At 38.4% G+C, this 20,942-nt stretch overlaps 1 protein-coding gene across 1 annotated transcript in view; it reads left to right on the top strand.

Moving 5' to 3' along the window:
* Positions 1-20,533, top strand: part of MRPS28 (mitochondrial ribosomal protein S28) — an 82,142-nt gene extending 61,609 nt beyond the window's left edge. Inside the window, exon 5 of the mRNA XM_085053089.1 lies at positions 20,237-20,533. Coding sequence (XP_084909215.1) covers positions 20,237-20,268 — 32 coding nt within the window. The 3' untranslated portion in view covers positions 20,269-20,533. The remainder of the gene's footprint in view (positions 1-20,236) is intronic.
* Positions 20,534-20,942: the final 409 nt, after the last annotated feature.

Raw genomic sequence — 20,942 nt, 5'->3', positions numbered from 1 at the left:
GTTAAGGCTTGAAAATGTTAGGGGGAAAAAAACCCAAAAAGGTGTGAGCATCCAGTATCACAATCAAATAGCAGTATCTGGTATGAGCCTACATACCTATATTATAGTTTAATTAAAATCTGTCACTCCTTGAACACCTGCATGTGCACACATGCACCAACCAGTTGACTCCTGAAAGGCAAACTCTTTAAGAAGGTATACTGTTATCATTGAATGTATCAATTAGTAATTTCGTAGAAACTCTTTAGATATCAAAATCGGGAAATAAGTCTTGAAAATGCTTAAGAGTTACTAACTTACTTTTTTCCCCATTACTTAGTGTGACACACTCTAGCAGCTTGAGTTACAGCAGTCTCTTTCCCACGTGCTGGAGGATTGCATTTTTTAGACTAATAAACTGCTATTCTGAAAAATCTAAGTATTTGTAGTCTTTTTGAGGATGCAGTTTTGTTTAGGTACCTGTGTTTGATATCAAACAGCCAATCTGTCTGTTACTGCACAACCTGCGCAATTTCTGTGCAGAGCAGATTGCTGGAAACTTTTTATTTTGCAACATCCGCAGAATAAACTAAGGATAAATCCAAACTGTTTGAATAGTAAGTTCTTTATTTTCACTAGTCTTCATTTTTATGTGGTTTTTTTTGTACTTTGTACAAATTTCCACAAAACAGTAGTTCTATACAACATTTTTAGTGCATTGTTACCTTGATAATCATTATGTATGAACATGAAATGTAGACTATAATCAGAGTGGTGCTTGCACTGCACTGTCAAATGACAGAAGTGTTATGAATTGTTCTTTTTACATCATGACTATGGATAAGCATGTTTGACATGCAGACTATGATTACAGTATTCCAGGAATATTCTGTATATACTTCCTAGGTCTCTTCCCCAGTCCTTCCAGCAAAACTAATTTGGTTTCCGAAGTGAGGCTGAAACATTCAAATCATGCCTGATGAAACAAGAAGAAAACCACTGAAATAATTATTTGGAGCTTAGTCTGTTCTCTGTATCATGACACAGCATGCGTGTGAGACATTTACTGTTCACGTGGCAAAAGGGAACCCTTGAACTTCCCAGAGCCACTTTGCTGTCTCTGTTGCAGCACTAAGGTTATAGCAGACATTGTCTTGCCATTGCCCCAGTTCTGCAGTGGCTGGCCTCCCACTGCCATTCAGAAATTATGCTGCTATGTCTCTTTTTTGGCTACAAAAATTGCTCTTGGGAGAGAGAATCCAATGGGCAGACAAATCTAAGACCCCTGCCAGGCATTTTCAATTCCCACCCACCTGTAATTGCAGTGCTAGCTGAATTCTAAAACTTCTGTGGCTTCTTTCTGTTTTCTATTGCAGTTGGTGAAGCAAAGCAATCAATCTTGCATTTATTTGCTGTTTCATTGGGTGTTTAATATGGCATGTTACTAAAATCCTGTGTTAAGTAAAGCTGTCTTTTTAGATACTAATTTTTTGTATATTAATACATTAAGTTTTATTTATATATTATAAACAAAAGTACATTTCATAAATTAAAATTAATCCTATGCAAAAAGTGACATTTTAAGGTTCAGTAATTACTCCTATTTTGTCATATCATGTTACTGGGAAGCTTTGATTTGATAAAATCTGTTCTGTCTGTGGATGAAAGGCAAAACAAATAGATTAAGTATTGTAAAAAGGAAGGTAAATCAAGTGTTTAAATATTTCCATTTAAGACGTTTTACTTACAGTGTCAGATAAGTGGTGGCCTTTTAACTGTCATGTTTTTCTTAGTGTTATTTTTGTGCATCCATCAGTATTGGCGTTGAATAACCTCACCTTAACCAGCACGCTTTCTTCTGAGTTTCTTCTGATGGTTCATTTAACTTCCTAAGTGTGGTTAATGCTGAAAGGGGACAGAGTGAGATGTAGCCAGGACAGGGCTGAAAGGGTGCAAGCACGGTGTGCTCCAAGTGCAGTGTGCTTGTTACAGAAACAAGGTGCTGAAATAGCGTCAGCCTCGCAGGAGTTCAGTTAGTGGTGTGGTGGGTGGTGACAGCGCTGGAGGTGCATCTCTGTGTCCAAGGACACTTACACACTATGTCCTGGTCACAGGTTAAATTTCTGCAGGTGATAAATGGCTGAGCAGGTACTGATGATCCGTCCTGCAGCAGCCTAAAGCTGTACCTGCCTCCGGATGCTCAGCCCTGCTCTGGGCTCTGCGAGTGTTTTATCACCCATGTAATCTGAGCTTGTTCCCAAGTATGAGAGAAACTGAATTTGGCCTGGGTGACTGAATGCCTGTTTTTGCTTTGTGTGGTCGTTAATGTTATAACTAACACCACCGGCTTCCAAAGTGATTTACTGCAGGCATGGTATTTTAAAATGCTCAAGTAAATACTTTCAGAGTTGATAACATTTTAATGGAATTGACACATTAATAGGTAAAATCATTGATGTGTAGTTTTTACTTTTCCCTGTGTGAGAAAACTTTCAGAACGATTTTTTCCACCCCAAGAGTATTACAAATTGCTTGGACCATCAATACTTTCCTTAAATCTTTTGTGGAGTACAATAAACGTCCCTGTCCTTTTTATAGTGAGAGTGGTAGAATTTCACCTGCCATTTAAAATGCAGATAATACATTGTTTGGAGGAGTTTGTTTCACAAGGTAGGTTAAGCTGGAATGAGTCATCAGCAGGGTGCTCTGTGTGTGTGCATGTGTTGGGAACTTGATACTGTGGGAAAGCTGCAAGATGCCTTCTAAGGTGATGGAAAAGAAATACTGTACTACAATTAGTTTTACTCACAAACAAGAATAGGATTCTGTTATCGTGATTAATTGCGTCTTACCGTGTTCCACTGGTAGGTAAGCAATAGCAGGAGCTGGGATTCTTGGACGATAGCAGGGAAGAAAAGACTGACAAGTGAAAGGTACGGAAGCAGTCTTGAAATCTCCCTTGCTTTCCCTAGCAAATATAACCACAATCTTTATGTTCTGAGATAAATGAAAGTGTTAAGCAGGTCCCTTTTCAGTGACAAAGGTTATTTGAAAATGGGTTGGGACAAGACTGTTCTTTATTTTATTGGTATTTTTTAATTTTTAGTATAAAGTTGGCATTTGAAAGAAGGACTACCTTTAGTACAAGACTAGTTTCTAACATTTTGGGTTCCCATTTTATTCCAGGCTTATAAATGGTGAATATTCCATTGGCTTTCATTTGCTTTAATAAGATCCCTCCAATATGACACAGTGGGAAAGCTTGTTGTCTTTTGGGGTAGTAAGTGAAGCAGTGAGGTTTTCAAGGTAGCTTGGGAAAGAAAACCAGATTAAAAGGTTTAAAATGGAAAACAAAAGGGGGGTGTGACCTGGAGAAGTAAATGGAAGGGTGGTGGGTGGATATGCTGGGCTTCTTTACAGTTATTTCCACTCTGGTTCATGTATGCCACCACTCTAAGTTTGCAGTAATTCACTGGCAGAATGTATTTAGTTTACTATTCCAGAAAAGCTTCAAAACTTATTAAATTACAAAACTCATTCTTACTTGTCAGAAACTAAAGGTGAACATACCAGACATGTGAATAGTTTGCTGTAAAACAGTTTCCTGCATCTATAAAAAGGCATAGTGCATTTTGTAAGTTTTCAAAAATCTTTGGATTATTGAAATATCTTTTCATTGATTTTTAAGAATATAAACATAAATGTAAATGTTCAGTACAATCTTTTGCAGATAAAAATGGTGAGACAACTTGAATATTTTTTGCATATTGTCAAGAGTTGAGTGTAGAATGTTCAGAATATACAGCAATTGCAGGTAACAGAGAGACAAAGAGACAGAATCTTAACAGCCTCCATTTTCCTATTCAGGAATGCAGGATATAGGCCAAGGTGCTCAGTCTTCTAGGAGCTGGTATGAGCATTGGCTAGGAAAAATATTCCCACTGAGTGCTTGTATCCCACAACATCAGCTAGAGAAACCTTTGGTGATATTTTTAAAATCAAATAAATGCTGATAGGAAGAAGGGAGGCAGCAAAGGAAGTTATGGGATAAGTTTCAGTTAAAGTGTCTAAAGTTTGGAGGAAAATAGGAAGAATAGAGTTGGAAATGTGTTACATTCATAAAGAAGAGTTACTGCTCTGAAAAAAGTCAAGCCAATGAGAGATGTTGCCTCCTTACTTTGTTAATTTTTTCTTCATTATTTTACTTGATTTTGGGGGTTTAGGGGTTTTTTTTGCTTTTTTAGCCCCTATTCAGCAGCCACTTGTGCAGGCACATTGCAGAGTTGTGTGTGTAATCCCACAGAAGTCAGTAAGTTTATCCATGCTGGCGACATGGACCACAACTCTTACAGAATTAAAGCACTAGTTTACAAATATTTCAGGATTTACTGTCTATACACATTTATACAAAACCTAGCACAATCATGCTCTGAAGCTGGGAGGATTTAGCAATAACAATGAGGGGGAAAAGGAAGATTCTCTAAAAATCACGAGTTTCTTGCCATTGACTGACTTCAACCATTTTAATCTTGATTTTATGAGCACTTCGTACTTTCACTGAGAAATGCAAAATGAGAATTAAAATACATTGTTCATTCACAGATTCTGTATTAAGCAATTATTTTTATTTTCTGGTGGTTTTTATTCAAGCATAGAACAAGTGAAACCTTTTTCTTTCATGCATTGTAAGCTCAAGTAAGTGCTCCAGTTTTAGTCAAAGACTTAGTTGTGTTTTATCTAAATGAGTCCTAGTTTGGACATCATTCTTTGCAGTCACCTCTTTTCCAAGGTGATAGGGATGGAGATAGCCAGTTTGCTCCCTGGCTGGCATCTCATGACAGCCATCTCAGGGCTGTCACAGGATGTATTAGGAAGAGCACCCAAGTGATTCTATGCAGATGTTGGCACCCTGTCACTTCAAGCCCCTTCAGATGTTGGGCTGCTTTTTTGCAGTGCTGTGTTGTAGCCATTTGCGTCCTGAGCTCCAGCAGGACATGCTGGCTGACTCTTCCTATTCAGGTACCATTAGACTTGGGTTAGTACAACCTTCTGGAAAGTGGAGCCCAGTGCAAAACTGTGCAATCATTCTTGATTTGGCAGGGTCAGGGCTAAACAAGCACTAAAAAAATTTCCTTGTCCTGATCTGACTCTGAAAAGCCACTTTCACTGTGCCCCTTGGAGCTCCTGATAAGTGGAAGTCTAGTGCAGCTATATCACGTCTGGCACTGTAGAGAAGCAGTTTAGATTTATGTGGTTGGGTAGTCAAGAGACTGTCAGAGGTGTTTGGACTAATTCCACACCCAGGGAGCCCTACCAGACCTGAACTCTGCACAGCTGAGTCATTCCTCTCTGCATTGAGCTTCCTAAATTGCTGGACTGATGTTTCCAAATCCAGAGTAAAATGCTGTGGACACCTCTCCCGGATGACAGAACAGTTTTATTCGATTGCTTTGTGGACAGGAGTTGTAGGAGCTCCTGTAACTCAGTTTTCTCTCTGGAGAAGGCATGGTAAGATAACAGTGCATACTGTTATCTGAAAATTCTTTGTCTGATGTGCAAACAGGTATGTCAAAACCTGCCTATTTTGCTGAAGCATGTTCCTAGCAAGGTGAATGTTTGAGAGGAGGATTGAAAGATTGAGAGACTGACTTTATTCCAGATTTGCATCTCCTAGCTCCATTTTCCCCTTCAGAGCGAAGGGGATGTAATTTCAGACTCTTGGTTAAAAAGTTACAAATATTTGGGGAAACAGGTAAGTTGCTGCTAATTGATTCCCTGGCCTCATGCTCCCGGTTTTGGAGATACTGGCATTAAAGCTGAGGCATGAAGTGGTTTGAGTTAATGGGCTCTGTCAGATGATTACATGGCATCACATATGTTGGAACAGAGTAGCTGGAGAATGGGCAGGAAGAAAAGGAGAATGTGGCATTAGCAGGCATAGCTCCAGGAAAAAAAAACCCTTACAGTTTCTTCTGACCTTTGAATGTAGCCAGGAATTTGAACATATATAAATAAGACTGGCCAGGACAGTCCATCAGTAGAGAATTGTTAGATTATTTAAATGGCAAATGAAGTTGGTTTTATAAAAACAAAATAAAAATGCTTGCTAGTAAGTGATGGTCTTTGCCCTCTGTAGAGGGGCTTTTTATAATAGTTTGCTTCCACTGGACTGGTTTTCATTGCTTTACAGCATTAATTTCATGGTAGTGCTGCACTCCAGGTGACTGACCCAACATTCAGAAATACAGTAGTATTTGGTTTTGGGTTTTTTTGTCTGATTATTTTTTCCTCATTTTTAAGCTTCAATTTGTTAATAATCAAAGCCCACGAATGCATCCATCATGTAGGAGACGTTTTACTATCTGTAGTTCAGCATTTCATCAATTTCATTATTACAGTCATAATAATTTATGATAAAGGAGCAAGTAGACCCAGAATCTTCATATTATTTGATGAAATGTGAATATATGTGTTTAATGCCTAAAGAAGTTATTTCTGATAAAAATGAATCCAGGCTAAAACTAGTCTTGTGGGAGAAACTTAACCCTTTTCATTGGGCTTGGAAAAGTAGCTGATAACTGTTGTGGCTGTTTGACTCCCTTGTTCAGATTAAAAAATAAATTAAAAGGAGGAAGGGAATGAAAGAACATTTCCTTACCATGCAGTCACACAAGCTATTGTCTGTGAGTTCCCTGCCCCCATCTCTTTCACCCAGGCACACATACACACACGCACAAAAAAGCCAGTTTTGTGTCCTTCTGAGCACACAGATGTTCCTCTTGGCATCCCTACAGTATGGATAGGGGTTTTTTTTGCAGGCACAGAATGTGAGGCTTCTTTGTTGGAGACAAAGTGTTGCCTGTGGTGGGAATTGCTGCAGTGATGGGAAAGTATCGTAATGTATTGTTGGATTACTGTGTTTTTTACCCCAGTAGAGACAGTACATTAAAGTAGCTTTGTGGGCAGTGAATTGTTTGAGCCAAGCCTGGCTAATAACACCCTCTCCTTGGCAAGCAGTCGCACAAGGTATGGTTGGCATAGTTTGGATGCTCACAGGATTTGTCCCAGGCATCTGCAGCAGCTCTGCTGCCTTGAGCACAAGTCTTAGCAGTCGTGTGTGATGAGCTAACAAGAGTGGTCTGACTATGGAAAGAGAGCAGTCGTACTTTCAGCTCTTCAGTTTTTAGTGTTATGAAGATCTGATATGATACAGCCTTTCTAAATTGTTTTTAGGACATCTGTTCTGGGTTTTCAGTATAGAGGGTCTAAGAAAACAGCTTAAATTTTTTAAATGAATTTCTAAGTAAAATTAGAAAGTAATAGCATTAAGTGTTTGTCCAAGCTTGTATACAGAAAAGGGTTCAAATTGTTTCTTGTGCTACAATCTGCCAGAGAACATGGTTCTTCTCTGGACACAGTTGATGATGTTGCCAACTTAAAGCTCTAAATTAAACTCTTCTGTTCTGGATGGTACTAAACAACAGAAACACAGACCTGGAAGCTGGGGATTTAGATTCAGTTCCTTTTGTTCATATCATGTTATTTTTTATTTCCATTCTTCAAATACACACAGATTTTGTCATGACTTTGACTCTTTTGGTTGGCAGTTCTATACGTGCATAATAAATATTTGATGTGAGAGGTCTACCTGTGTAGATCCAGTTGAAAGGTTGCACAGTTTAAGTAGGAGAAAATGGTGTCAAAAAAGAGCTTATAGATGAAAAACTCCTTGAAGAAGCTGCTTCTAGGAAGAATTTGGAGGTGAGACTGTAGAGGGGGAAGTTGCCTGACTGTATAATAACCATTAATTCTTTTACTTTTTAATTGCTTCTTCTAGTCACAAAATCTCTATTCCTTCCTTTTTTTCCCTGGGTATTTTTATCTATCTCTACTTTTCTCATTTTGAAGAAAGATGTAATAATTTAAGTTTCTGTAGATCTTTCATCTTTCCACATCTAGAAAAAAAAACTCCACAACCTTTATTGGTATGTTTTTCTCAGTCCATGTTTGTGTGTTGTGTTTCGTGAGAACTTTGCAGTGTTTCTTTATTGACTAGAAGACAATAAAGTGGTTATAGAAAAAGGCATAAGCCAAAGAAGTAGATCAGGAAGATAGCTCTTGTCCTTGCACAATAACACGACAGTTGTTGCTGGTTCATTTCCGGGTGTACTCTACATACTGGATGTACATCTGCTGTCATAATACACCTAATGTTTACTATTCTTAAATAAGCTTTTTTCATCCTTGAGGCCTATTGCTTGTTTTTCTCTCCAATTTCACTGAATTGCTTAGATTATAAGTACTCTAAGCTTTTCCCTCTTCTTTCATTTCTCCTTTTAAAATTATAAGCATGCTCCTGTTTCAGTGTCAGTGTTCCCTAAACAGAATTCCCTCTGGAAACCCTTCCTACCCTTCTGCTGTCTCTGGTGTTAGGAACCCAAGACACATTCTGATGCAGTGCCCAGCAGCACGGTTTCTTTCCTAGCTTTCCCTGAAGGTCTCTCCTTGTCCACTTTCAACCTGCAACTGCCATTTTTGCCTGCATGTTTCTTTTGATTTATCCAACAGTTCATTTCTTTTTTATTGCCTCCAAAACTAAATTTTCTGAAAATTTCCTTTTGATAGTTATATTCAGTGATAGTTCATATTTCTTTAACCTCAAGCATTACAGCATTAGGTCAACCTTTGTAAATTCTAGTATCTTAATAGTGTCTGGTAATACCTTGCTTCATGCTCTTTTGGATGGTTTTCCCCTCCATTTAGTATTTCCAAAAGCTGCCCTTAGCAATCTGAGCTCACTTCTGACATCATTGTGTGCAGCAGGTGAGTGGCTTGTTAGGTGACTTGTCTCACTGGTAACGCCTTGCTGAGAGCCACCTATTCATGGATATTTTTATATGTTTTCCTCATCTGTTTCACAGTTTCACGAAGGACATGTTTTAAAAATCTGAAACACGTCTGAACACTGTCCCACTCCTGACTCTGATTAAGATCTATTAATATGTTAGGGTTTTTAGCAGAAAAACTATTAAATATTTTCTCTTTTCAAAGGCAAGTGCATAGCATTCTGCAGAGAAGTGAGCCTTCCCAAGCTTCACACTCTTCCATGCCAGTTCTTGAAAATCAAACTGACAGTGTCGAACTGGTTGCATTTTTAAGGCACCATTCCCCAATAAGATTTTCATGTTGTCTCTGAATAGACTGTTATTAACTGTGAAAGCCATTGGAATGAATAATGCAAGTGTTAACTTACAAAGAAATACTCCTGACCAAATCTGAAAATGTTCCTTTTACAGGAGCACCATGAACTCTTTCTTCAAAAAGTCTGTTCAGTGTTAGTCCGTATTGTTAATTTATAATGTAAGTAGCTGAGATTGCTCTTGAGGCATTCATATAAATGGACATGAACAAGGAATTGAAACTTCAAGAAGTAGTATTTGATATGCATTAAAATGTTGGATAATGTTCTCTGCTATAGAAATGCAGGCATATATTCCAGATATGCACACTTGGTGATGCTTCAAGATGGTTTGAGAGCACTGGAAATAGTTAGCTTTATAATCTGTTGTTACAGGGGGACTTTTTCCCTGCCAGATCCCATTTTATCCTCTTTTAGCTTTTTCAGACCATACTGTCAGACATTTTTAGCTAAAATCTTCAGCTGAGTGTCTTGCAGTTGTCTGAGTAATCTGCATATGCTGCATCTTACAGACCAACTGTTACATAAATGTGACTTGACTTTTGCCACAGCGAGTAGCTAGAGTGACTGAGCAAGCCAGAGGGCAGATGTGACAGGCAATGCTGTTTGCAGGCACCAACAGCCACAAGGAGAGTTGGGGAAAGACGAGGGAATAGGGAGGTTCAGGGAAGAAGCTGGTACTTTCCAGTAGTGCTTTGGGAAGGAGCAATCCTCCCTTGGCCTTAGCTGATTGATAAAGAGGAACCATGTGGTACCTCCAGCTCCTCTTGTCTTAGAGTCGCATCCAGTTTTCCTCCTTTTTGCTCAAGCCCATCAACTCTCTCTACAGACCCTACCTGCATTCTCCAAAGTTGTATTCCTCAACCTGTATCTCCTCCAGACCCCTCTGTCCATTAGTGCCCAGCCTTCCCTCATATTTAGCACCTTTTGCATTTCTCCTGTTGCATTCACTTGCAACTGAGAATTCAGGTATCTGCTGCATTTGTTCAGCAGCTCTATTTTCTGTCTGTCTTTGTATACCAGCCCTTACATTAACATTGTTGCCAGCACTCACTGCCACTGGAAAGGCCATTTTAGCCTCCCTACATGTCTTCTGCATCCAGCTTTCCCAAGAGAAGAATAAATCCGATTTGTAGCTGTGATGAGGTTTAAAGATGTAGAAAGGTCATGGACAGTACTTACCATCAGTGCAGATGGGAGCATTAGAGCAGGGTTAGAAGACATACCTGCAAAAACCACCTGGCATTATGTGAATTATCCTGGTTGGCTGAGGATTCCCCTGTGTGACAACTTCTCCAAGCTGTACAAAGCTTAAGAGTTGAGCACCAGAGCTGGGCAGGTTTTTAAATTCATTGTCATTGTTCTCATAGCTAATCATTACCCAGATTGAAAAGAGGAGTCTGATTTGAATTTTGATAAGAACCATGTCTGAATTATCAAAATGTGTTACTTATAATCCCTTGTAAGAGACCTGCCAGGATGGCTGGTGCAGGGGGATGGATCAGCTGAGTGAGAAAACTCAGAAACACTGCAAGAAAAAGAAGACAGCTGAACTTAGTCAGTACTGGTGAGAGAGAAAGTTGTATTGAGGTAAGAAATTGAGAAGAGAATGAGGTTGGCTAGATAAATAGGCTAGGACTAGGATGAGTGAGGAGGCAGTAAGTAAGAGAGGCAAGAAAATATGTCTAATAGTTTTTTGTGAGATAGGAAAAGAAGACTGGAAATGCCTCATCATAGATCGCAGGGAGCCACAGAGAGGCCAGAGAAGTTATGATTTAGGAAATGAAAGTAGGTGTAGAAAGGGAGAAAGACTGAGACCACATCTATTAAGAAAACTAGATCAGTATTGTGGAAAGTGAATTTGAACTGTGGCTGGCTTAAGGTTTAGGACTATGTACGTGAAAAGTATCTGACTGAGACAAGGTCTCAGCATGGGAAAGAGAAGGGGTAGGAATTACAATGGGGATTACTTGTGGAAAGATGGATAGAAGAATGTGAGCTAGAGCATACTTCACATTAGTTTGTTGTTTTGGTTTTTTTCTACTTGGCTACCTTTATTTTTCATCTTTTAAGCTGTTTGCCTGGCTTCTGGTGCCCATAGGTATAAAGGGCTATGGGGCTTTTTAGTGTTTTGTAAAATAATTGGCTAATTTTTTAATACATATTGAAGTATATAGTCTTTATTTTTTAACATTCGGTAAGTTGCAAAGCAAATTTTTAATAAAAATACTTTGTTTCATAGTTTAAACAGTGGAAAAAATACAAAAATGCAGACTAAAGACTCAGATTTCTTTTTTCTTTCATTTTCCTCTCAAAGGATATGCTTTAGATTATAGACTGAGAAAGGAACTGGCATAAATTACTATATGATGACATAACTATATCTGATACAAGTTCTTAGATGACAGGAGCCACCTCTTGCAAGTTTCATTTGTCAAAGCTTACCTCTCTGTGCCATGGAGAAAAGGTTACAGCATGCATCTTTGATGTGATATGAAGTACATTTTAAAATACATATTATTCTGTGGATTCCATCCCTAAAAAAGGGAATGATCCTGTACCAAGCAAATTGATTCTTGCAGAAACTGTAGCAAAACTTACAGCAAGATTTTTTTGTTTGTTCTAGTAGTTAAATATTGGCTACTTGGGGTTTTGTTTGAGTTGAGGACAAGCATGTTACTTTTTAGAAGTGATTTACAAATAAATTCTACTTAGACTTTAAATGTCCATACTGGAGCTGAATTAGATTAAACTATTTGACACCTTGGGCTGTATTCTTTTGCTGTCACAGACACAAATGCCATTGATTATTGATATCATGGTAATAGCAGAGCTTGACAGTGTCTTCACAATGGTCTGTTTTATGCTTTTCTGTGACAATTTAAAAACAATTCTTGTCAGGCTTTGCATTTACCTTCTTTTAGCAATAGGAATGAAGATTTACATGTTTCATTCACTGATGTCTGTGCTAGTTTCAGTCGGCTCTCATCTCAATAGCCAACAGTGGAGACATGGGGAAGGGTGACAAGGTCCCTGCACTTGGGTCGGATGAAGCTGCCAGGGCTTGACCAATAAATTATGGGTTTGGACAGCTCTATAAGCATAAATAGAGATAATATTTTACCCCCTAACAATGGCTCCCAAACTCTGCTGCTTTTACCAGTCTATTCAGTACTTTTTTCCCCCCAAGTGTCCATACATGCAGTATTAGGACTTTGGTGAGCTCCACTTGTCCACGGGGAATATTCAAGTGCTTCAGGGTGTTTTTCACATCAGCATCTAGCTAATATGACCAAACTCTTTGTGTATTTATTTCAAATTTCTGCTTTAGATGGTGGTCAGTGCAAGGTGGGGTTTGGCTTTGGACTTCCTCAGGTGCATAAAACCTGTTGGTTTTGAGGATGTTTGCCATTGGATCTGCTTATGCATTGTTGTTCCAAAACACCAGGTGACAATGGCTGTTGTTTGAGTTGATTGTTTCACACATTCCTAAAGCATTCTGCTAAATGCTATCAAGAATATGAGAGGCTTTTATCTGCTTTTGTCTAGCAGAGTATGTATTTTATCTAGTAGAGTATGTATGTCTCTGCTTCTGTCTAGCTGAGTATAGCCCATTTCCTTGTAGAAGTACGGTTTTGGTGCAAGGAACAAAAATACTTTGTAAAATCATTAAGCAGGTGTCACAGACAGTAACTGCTCAGAAGAAATGAGAGCATGTTTACTTTCTTAGTTCAAGGAAAGAAGAAAACAAATGGAGTAGGAAACAAATACAGCTGAAGTGGTAATGGGTTGATGAGTCACAAGAAGCGAGATTGCATTTTCTAATAGAATGTAGCCAGCAACCTTGGAGCATTTTTGTGAAGTGTTTGATTGCAGAGAACAGAGAGGCTTTGAAAATCCTATTTTGAGCAACCATACCTTATTTGAATGACTGGATGCTGTGGCAATAAATAATGGATGAAAAAAATTTAAGCTGAAGGGGACCTTCAGGTCATCTCTCAGGACTTCACTGTATCATGAGATGAAATTTCAGCAGGTTATCCTGAACTGAACTAGCACATGTATTTTGACATCTCTTCAGTTTTGAAACGTTCAATGGAAGAGTCTCAGTGCTTGGAGTTTTTTCCTAATGGTTCATCAATATTATTTGCAAATTGTTGTTCTCATCTGCATTAGTTGGACTTTGCTTTCCTGATTACTACATACTTTTTCCAGATAGATCTAAGCTCCTTTTAATACCAGTATTTTCTTTCTGTGCAGACAGCTCAATCTTCTTACTAACAGATCAAGATCTTTACATGGTTATTCAGATTTATGCATTCTCTTTGTCCTGTCTTTAATAGCCTTTAAAAAAAGGCTGTCAGCAGGATACTGCCCCATGGCACTACTCTCCTGGTATCTCTTTTACCACCCGTGTTCTGCGCTGTGCAAAATTCACAGTACCTTTCTGCTGCCACTTTCTGCTGTTGCTGCTATGTACAAAACTGGGATCTGGCCTTTTTGCCCCAGCATGGCCTAGGAGCTCATTCTGAGGGGCAGGGTGTGTGTTATGACTGCTGTCTGGACCTGCTGGATGCAGGATTGCTGTCCTCATCACTACATGTGCAAGGTGTACCTCGCCGCAAAAAGCAAGATGTAGATTTTTACATAGAAATGTGCTGCCTTCAGCCTGACAGCAATGTGCTATTTTCATCCATATTTCTTCTGAACAAGAATTTTGTGTATACTGGCAATGAGGGAGAAGTTTCTGGGAAGTGGTGTGCTTTTGCAGCGCTCCTTCCCTGTGGGGCATCAGAGGGTGACTTACACAAAATCATACAGATCTGTGCTCCTTAAGCCAGCTATAGGACATCCCTTTGCTGATAAAGTTGAGACCAGTGTGGGCTCAGGCAGCATCTGTGAATGCTTCAAAACATTTTTTAGAAACAAGATGAATTGTTCCACACACAGCTTCGTTCCACACCAGCTGCACTGCTTTGCTGCTGGCTGCAGTTAGTTAGAGGTGGGTTTGCTTCTGGGGATGCTTTATCATTTCAGTATTACTGATGAGGAGCTACAGGGCGATTTTGAGTGGATTTGAATGGTGATAAGAATGGTGAACAAAAAATCTGGAGAGAAAGTGATGGTCAATTTATTTCACTACCTTTGCTGCTCTTGTATTTTTTCTGAGGTTGATAATGTGGTGTCTTTCACATTAAAAAAAAAAAAAAGAGAAAGTGAAACAGTTGTAAACTTTGTAACTGTTCTGTACTGTGCTAAGGAACTGAAACAAAACCTCTTGAATAATGGATCTGAAAAACATGCTTTGAAATTCTCACAGTCCAAAAATGAAAGGCATCAAGACCTCTAATGGCATTCACTGAGAGTACCATGGCTCAGCTCTAACTATGTCTTTGGAGTGTTTTTATATTAATTGATTTTTTATGGAAGATAATCCAGGGATTCCTTTCATTGCAGTTTTTGAAAGCCATCACTGACTATGCTTGGAAACATTAAAAATAATTATGCAAAAATGTAAAAAAAATTAAATTAAATTTTCTGAGCTACACCCTCAGTTTAGGAATTTAACCCCAGGTTTAAGAGTTGCCTTCCTACTCCTTTCAGAAATGCACATTCCTGAGAGGTGGGACAGAGGGCATGGAAGAATGGACAGTGGATGAGAGTGTTCATAGGCAACCCTAGCAAGTTCATTTAGCTTTGTATTGCACAGGTTATTGTTCCAAAAGGAGGCAATGGAGACAAACCAGTAACAAAATAGAGGGTATATGAGCCAAAATATTTTGCTTGTCTCAAAATATCTGTCCTGTATTTTTATAGTATGAAATAGAAGGTATCTGTGAATGCATTTTTGAAATGAGTGGGAAATACCAGCCAAGACCTGGTGAGACAACCATTTCTGTAATTGCATTGCTATTTTTGTAGCAACATTTCCAAGAATAGAAGCATTGTTGCCTTAAATTTTAAACTAATAAGTTGAGTAGTTTTAATAGAAAAAGGACTGCTTTCTAATTTGTGATCACATGCAGTTTTAAATATTGGATATTTTAACAAAATGCTTTAATGTCTACACCTATAATTTAGAGTTTGAATAAAGTTCTTAATGCCATTTAGTAATGAGGATGCTTCCTTTGCATATGAAATTGCACACCTGCGAAACTACTGTACCATTTTCTTGGCCAAAATTGGCATAATTAGGATCCCCATTTTTAGTTATAGCCTTCTTGTTTTTAAATGCTCATTGCTTTCCAAGGTAAATCCATTTGGAGTTACACCTTTTGCTGTAACCTGAAGTGACTTTTAAGTTAAAAAGCCAAACATTTCCTCCCTCAGCATTCCTAATTAGCAGCAGCTGAAATATGTCATTCCATATCCTCCCCCTCCAGTTTTATTATGTAAAAATGTTGGGGTTTTTTGTTTCTTCATATATCTTTCACATAATAAATACTTTAAAATTACAAGTTTAAAATCTTGACTGAAGAGTCTGGGGAGTTTTGGCTAAACCCTTTAATTTACCATTAAGATTTTGAGAGATTTAAAGCTTCAGTGAAAAAATGAAAGGATCAGCATAGAGAACAAATTGCAGTAAAAGGGATATAGGCAGTCAGAAGGAAGCTTCCAAGTCACTTGAATTTGAAAATGCACACTGTGCTACTCATGTGATTAGCAAAGAGAAGACCTACTTTTTGTAAGTTAAGACACAGTAGTTTGATATTTGCATGCAAAGCTAATGGGCCCTATTTTTAATGTAGTAACAAGACATAAACTTTAAATTTTGTCTTTGTTTTTAAAATTCCTTTAGCACCATTAGCAAGGCTATACTGTGTGCTTTCTCTGTGCCCTTACCTTCTGTGTTACATTGGTGATGTGTGGTTGCACAGACATATGATTCAAATAGAAAAAGGATTTTCATTTTGCTTTTTTTCTAATTCTTTTCCATGACAGTTCAAAAATTACAAAGAGCACTGAAGCAGTTATATAGATTGCCTCTAACTTAACTAAACGTCATCTTCTGGAAGTGGATGTTTGAGGGAAGGTAGACCTTGTACCTGTCACTTTGCCCACTCCAGAAGAGTTGGAGAGAAGCCTAATACAGAGTAAGCTTTTTGGGACCCATTGTTCCTTGGCTGAAGTTCAGGCAAAGGTTTCTGGTGGTGCTTCAGTGGGTGCTCTGGACACTGGCCTGAGAAGGGGTCATGGCTCAGCAACAGCAGCCAGTGGATTCCCACCTCTGAATGTGGCTGTTTGGTAGAATCCTTCCATTCAAAATTGGTGTTCTCAAAGGGTTAGAATTCATAAATATTGTAAATAAATTCTATGGAAATGGATCAAGCTTTGAGTCTCCTTGCAAAATCATTTTTTTTTAATTCTAGAGAAATCCTTATGCCTTCATTTATGTATGTAACTAAATACCTTTGTCTGCTTCTCAGTGAATTTAATACTCTTACCTGGCAATAGGAAGTGGTAGGAGGAAAACACGTGGATCCTTGAGAAGCACAGTGCTTGGGGGTTGGGTGAAGGTTAATGGTACCTGCTGATGGTCATTGGATAAAGTGATCTTGAATACCACCATTGTTATTCAAAAATAAAGCCAGTCCTTTTGCAAAATGAAGTAAGTAGATGGTTTCTTTCCTTTTACACTGGTGTCCTGTGTCTCTCTAGGCCACTGTTCCTGAAAATAATAAAATGCCTGCTTTGTTTCTGGGTCCTGCTTCAAGCTTCTGCTTTAATCATAGGATAGTTTTATCTCTTTTAAGGATAAATACCTTTGTGGATAGAATATGATTACTATGCATGGAGCAACCTATCATTTCCTGTTGCTCTAAAATGTGGTCGATAGACCACCACTGCATGTTGTATTCATGTTTCTGCTTTTTCTACATCATCCACATACTCTTGAAGTGTTTTAGCTGTAGGGAACATCTGTCACAAACCCAAATGTTTATATTCATATAAATTGGCAGTTGTGTCAGCTCTTCAAAGAGATGTTCATTGGGATCTTTTTGTAAGCAGATGTGCTGTGACTGGAAAAGCTTCTTTAAAAATTGAGTTAAGTATGATTAAAGTATCTGGAATCTGTTCAAGTTACTGAAGCAGCATTGAAGACTGTGATTCTTCTTGTGAAAATACAATGTCTTGGATTTTGCATTACAAATATATGCTGAAGTCATGTTGAAATCTGAGCAAAGTTCTCTGCAGACTGTACAGTGAGCAGTGCTAAAATTGGGGGAGTCGTGCTTAAGATTATTTATTGGTTTATTTTCTATGAAGTTAAATGTATTAATCATAAGAAGCACAGTTTCTTCACAGATTTTCTATGTGGACTTCCCTGGTAATAAATAGCACTTTTAAAGGCTTGATTAGAAAAAATTAGTTTTGTCTATTCCCTTGTAAAACATTACTGTAGTCAAACAAGCAGCCCAAAAGGAACTGATGTGTGATGAAAGTAATACTTTGTATTTCAGTTACAAAGGTGGAGCTCAATATCTCTCCCACTGTGTCCTGTCAAATAGAGAGAGGACTTCTAATTCAGTTTAAACCTCATTCAATTTGATCTCTGTAGAAGAGTGTTGGACCCTGAAGGTAGTTTTCTCAACAGCATCCTGCTTTAGGTTACTGGTGAGCTGCTTTTCCTGTAGGAGGAAGGAGAGGAGAAAAACGCGGAGGGATGACTCGTTTTTGAAATTTGTTATGGAACCACTAGTGTTAGTCTTAAGTTTTATTAGGTTTAAAATATATTAAGATTTTTTTAAAGCAGCACAGAATGTTGTAGTTCAAAGATCTGAATTTAGTTTCAGTCAGGTTTTAATAGTTTTATGCAGTCTTTACTTTTCAGTAACTTTTTTCCTCTTCTTGCCTCTACTCTAAACAGTATAGTTTCCTAGATTTCTACCCTGCAGTGTTTTCAGTGCTTTTTTGACACATGCTTTACATTTATCCCTTCTTTTCTATCTTCCCAAGCCTCCTATTTTCTCATTAAAAAGTACTTCCTCCTTCTTTTCTGTTTACGCAGACCATTTCTGCCTCTCAGATTTCCTTCTCTCTCTGTTATTTTTCCCATTCTCAAAATCTCGTTATCCCCCCCATTGATAAAGGCAGAAAAGTCTGATATTTTATGCCAAATATATTGTTAGGGATCAGGATAACCTCATGGTTAGAGGTAAAGGAAACCCATCTTGCCAGCAGCTGTCAGTAAGGTGAAGGTTTGGTTCATCCTAGAGAATTTTCTGGGAATTTCTCCCATATTATACCCAAATGGCTAAAACTACTAGTTTAATGGTCTTCGTTTAAGATACTTCAGTAAGGAGCTTTCCTCTTCATTCCCCTTCCTATTCCAAAACGTCTTTGGGGAACTCTCTTCTCAATAAGCCTAAACATATCCTGGAAGATACGATCCACTTTTAAGCTCTTATGCTTTGTCTTTTGATTTCAGCAGCACTGAAATGTTGGACATTAGGTTTCATAAATAATTCTCATCAATTGTGAAACTGTCCTGGTTTGAAATGCATATATTTCACAGAGAAAGGGACAGAATCGATCCTTTACAACTTTTTAGGTAACAACCAAACATAAGCTGTGCTCTGTCTATGGTAGCTGTGCCATACTCTTCATTGCTGCAGTGGTTACTTGCATTTTGGACTGGTGAGGGCCTTCACTTTTATGTTTTCAAGAACATGTGTGTTATTTCGAGTGGACTCATGATAATCATCACAGGATTTGTTGGAATGAGTGTTGGCAGAGCCCTTGCTGACTGAGTACCCTATGTACCCCATATACCTACTCACGGTGGAGGAATCAAATGATCTTCCTTTGCAGGCTGGATCATAGCTGAGTATATTACCCAGGATTAACCAGGAGGCATGTCAAATGAATGTAAGACAGCACTGACAGAAAATTAAAACAAAATAAGAACAAAACCCACCATAAATGCAAATCCAGGGTCTTTTCTTAAGATGTTTAGTTTTCCAAATGAATCTTGGTTTGATGAGCTGCAGAAAGTTGAAACCTGGTTCAGTTTTGCTTCATGCTAGCAAACAGTTGTCAGACAGAGAAGATTGTCTGCCCAAGCTGGAGGTGAAAATAAGCAAGGTGGAAATGCATGCAACCAGACTTCCCTGTTACAATTTTTCCTGTTGGTAACTTGAGAATATTTTAAATTTTCTCTTGCTTTTGCTCAAGGTAGTCAAGCTTGCTGCATCTTCAGCTCTTTATTCTTTGACTAGGCAAAAAAAAATTACAGCATGAACTTTCAAAAGAAGAATAATTCTCAGTTTTATTGCTGGACTTCAATCAGTAGCTCTCCAGGTGCATTATAAAACACACTAGTATTTTTAAAATCTTCACTAATTTGGCATGGCCATCTTAATGCAGGGTCTGTTTTAAAAACACATCGAACACTCACATCTTTTGACTTAAAAGGAAAAGGAAAGAAAATAAGAGAGCATAAAACAATAAAACCCAAGCCTGTAGGCAGAATGTTTCATTACAATAGTTGTGGGGTTTCTTTTTAATTATATGCAATAAAAAACTTGCAGATGATGCCCACTCTTTGGATGAGGGGATAAGACAAGAAAAAGTTCCTTGCCGGAGGCCCAGGGTTGGAAATACAAACCATAGTTAGCTGGCATTATACTTTTTGATGATAGCAATGTCACCAGTGATCTAATGATGGCTTTTCCTCCCCTTTGATGATATGCTGTCCTGCAGATAATTGTTGGCATGATAGCAGATGATATAGTAAAATATTTTGATGGAAGACAAAACCAGTTTCCCATATAATAAACTGGTTTTTTTGTAGAGGCTGCATTCCCACAGTGGGATCTGGTGGTGTCTGTTCTTCGATGGACAGGACCGTATCAGCAGAGATTGGCTCTGTGGTGGTACAGAGTATGTCCCAGCAGTTTTGGTGCTGATGCATTACAAAAATGTTGGACTTCATTGTAGTGCTTTGTTTTCTGTGGGGCTGCTGCTTGGGTCTACAGAGAAGAGAGAGGCTTAGGAGATGCAAGACCGTTGCTTAACAAAACTTACCTTCTTCCCTCTCTCTCCTTTTCTTCACAGAAAATATCAGAGAGGAACCCGGGTACGCCTGAGACTGCTGGATCTTGAACTGACGTCCAGGTTCTTGGGGGCAACCAGTGATACAACATTGCTGGAAGCTGATGCAGTTCTTTTAGGGCTTGCAGAGAGCAAGCAAACAAAACAAACGGAGTAACTTTACTATGAAGAAATTAATTTTGTGCTCTCTAACAAGTTACATAAATTAAATACTTCCTCAGGAAATGCATGAAAATTTTCTGTCCACTTAGTCATGTGAAAAATGAGATCAATAAAAGACCATAAGCACATTGTATCTGACACTTGCTCCATTTTCATTCACTCATCTGTCTGGCTCTTTGCCTTTAGATTTAAAGGCGAAAGGTTAACTGAGCTTCTGTAGGTTCATTGAATGTTTTCATGTTCTTGTCTAAAGAATTTCAGATTCCACCATACTATCCCAAAGGAATGTTGATCTTCCATGAAGGAAGTCCAAAGCTTTCTGTCTAGGTGCTGCTTCCAGGATGGTGTTTCATACAGAGCAATGTCAAGGGTTTCTGATTTCCAAGTTGCAGTGCAGGCTGTTTACTGCAGATCCTGGGTTTAATATCTGTTACAATACATCATGCTTTCATCTCCATCTCCATGAGGAACTAGAGATTATTCTTTGCTTTAATCAGAGTTCCATTTCCTACGCATGTTAGTAAATTTTCTCTGGTGATTCATAAAA

The sequence above is a fragment of the Lichenostomus cassidix genome, chromosome 2 (genome assembly GCF_008360975.1).
Source record: "Lichenostomus cassidix isolate B80296 chromosome 2, HeHo_3.0, whole genome shotgun sequence".
In the NCBI taxonomy this organism is placed as follows: Eukaryota; Metazoa; Chordata; class Aves; order Passeriformes; family Meliphagidae; genus Lichenostomus; species Lichenostomus cassidix.
This window is presented reverse-complemented; position numbering and strand designations above follow the sequence as displayed.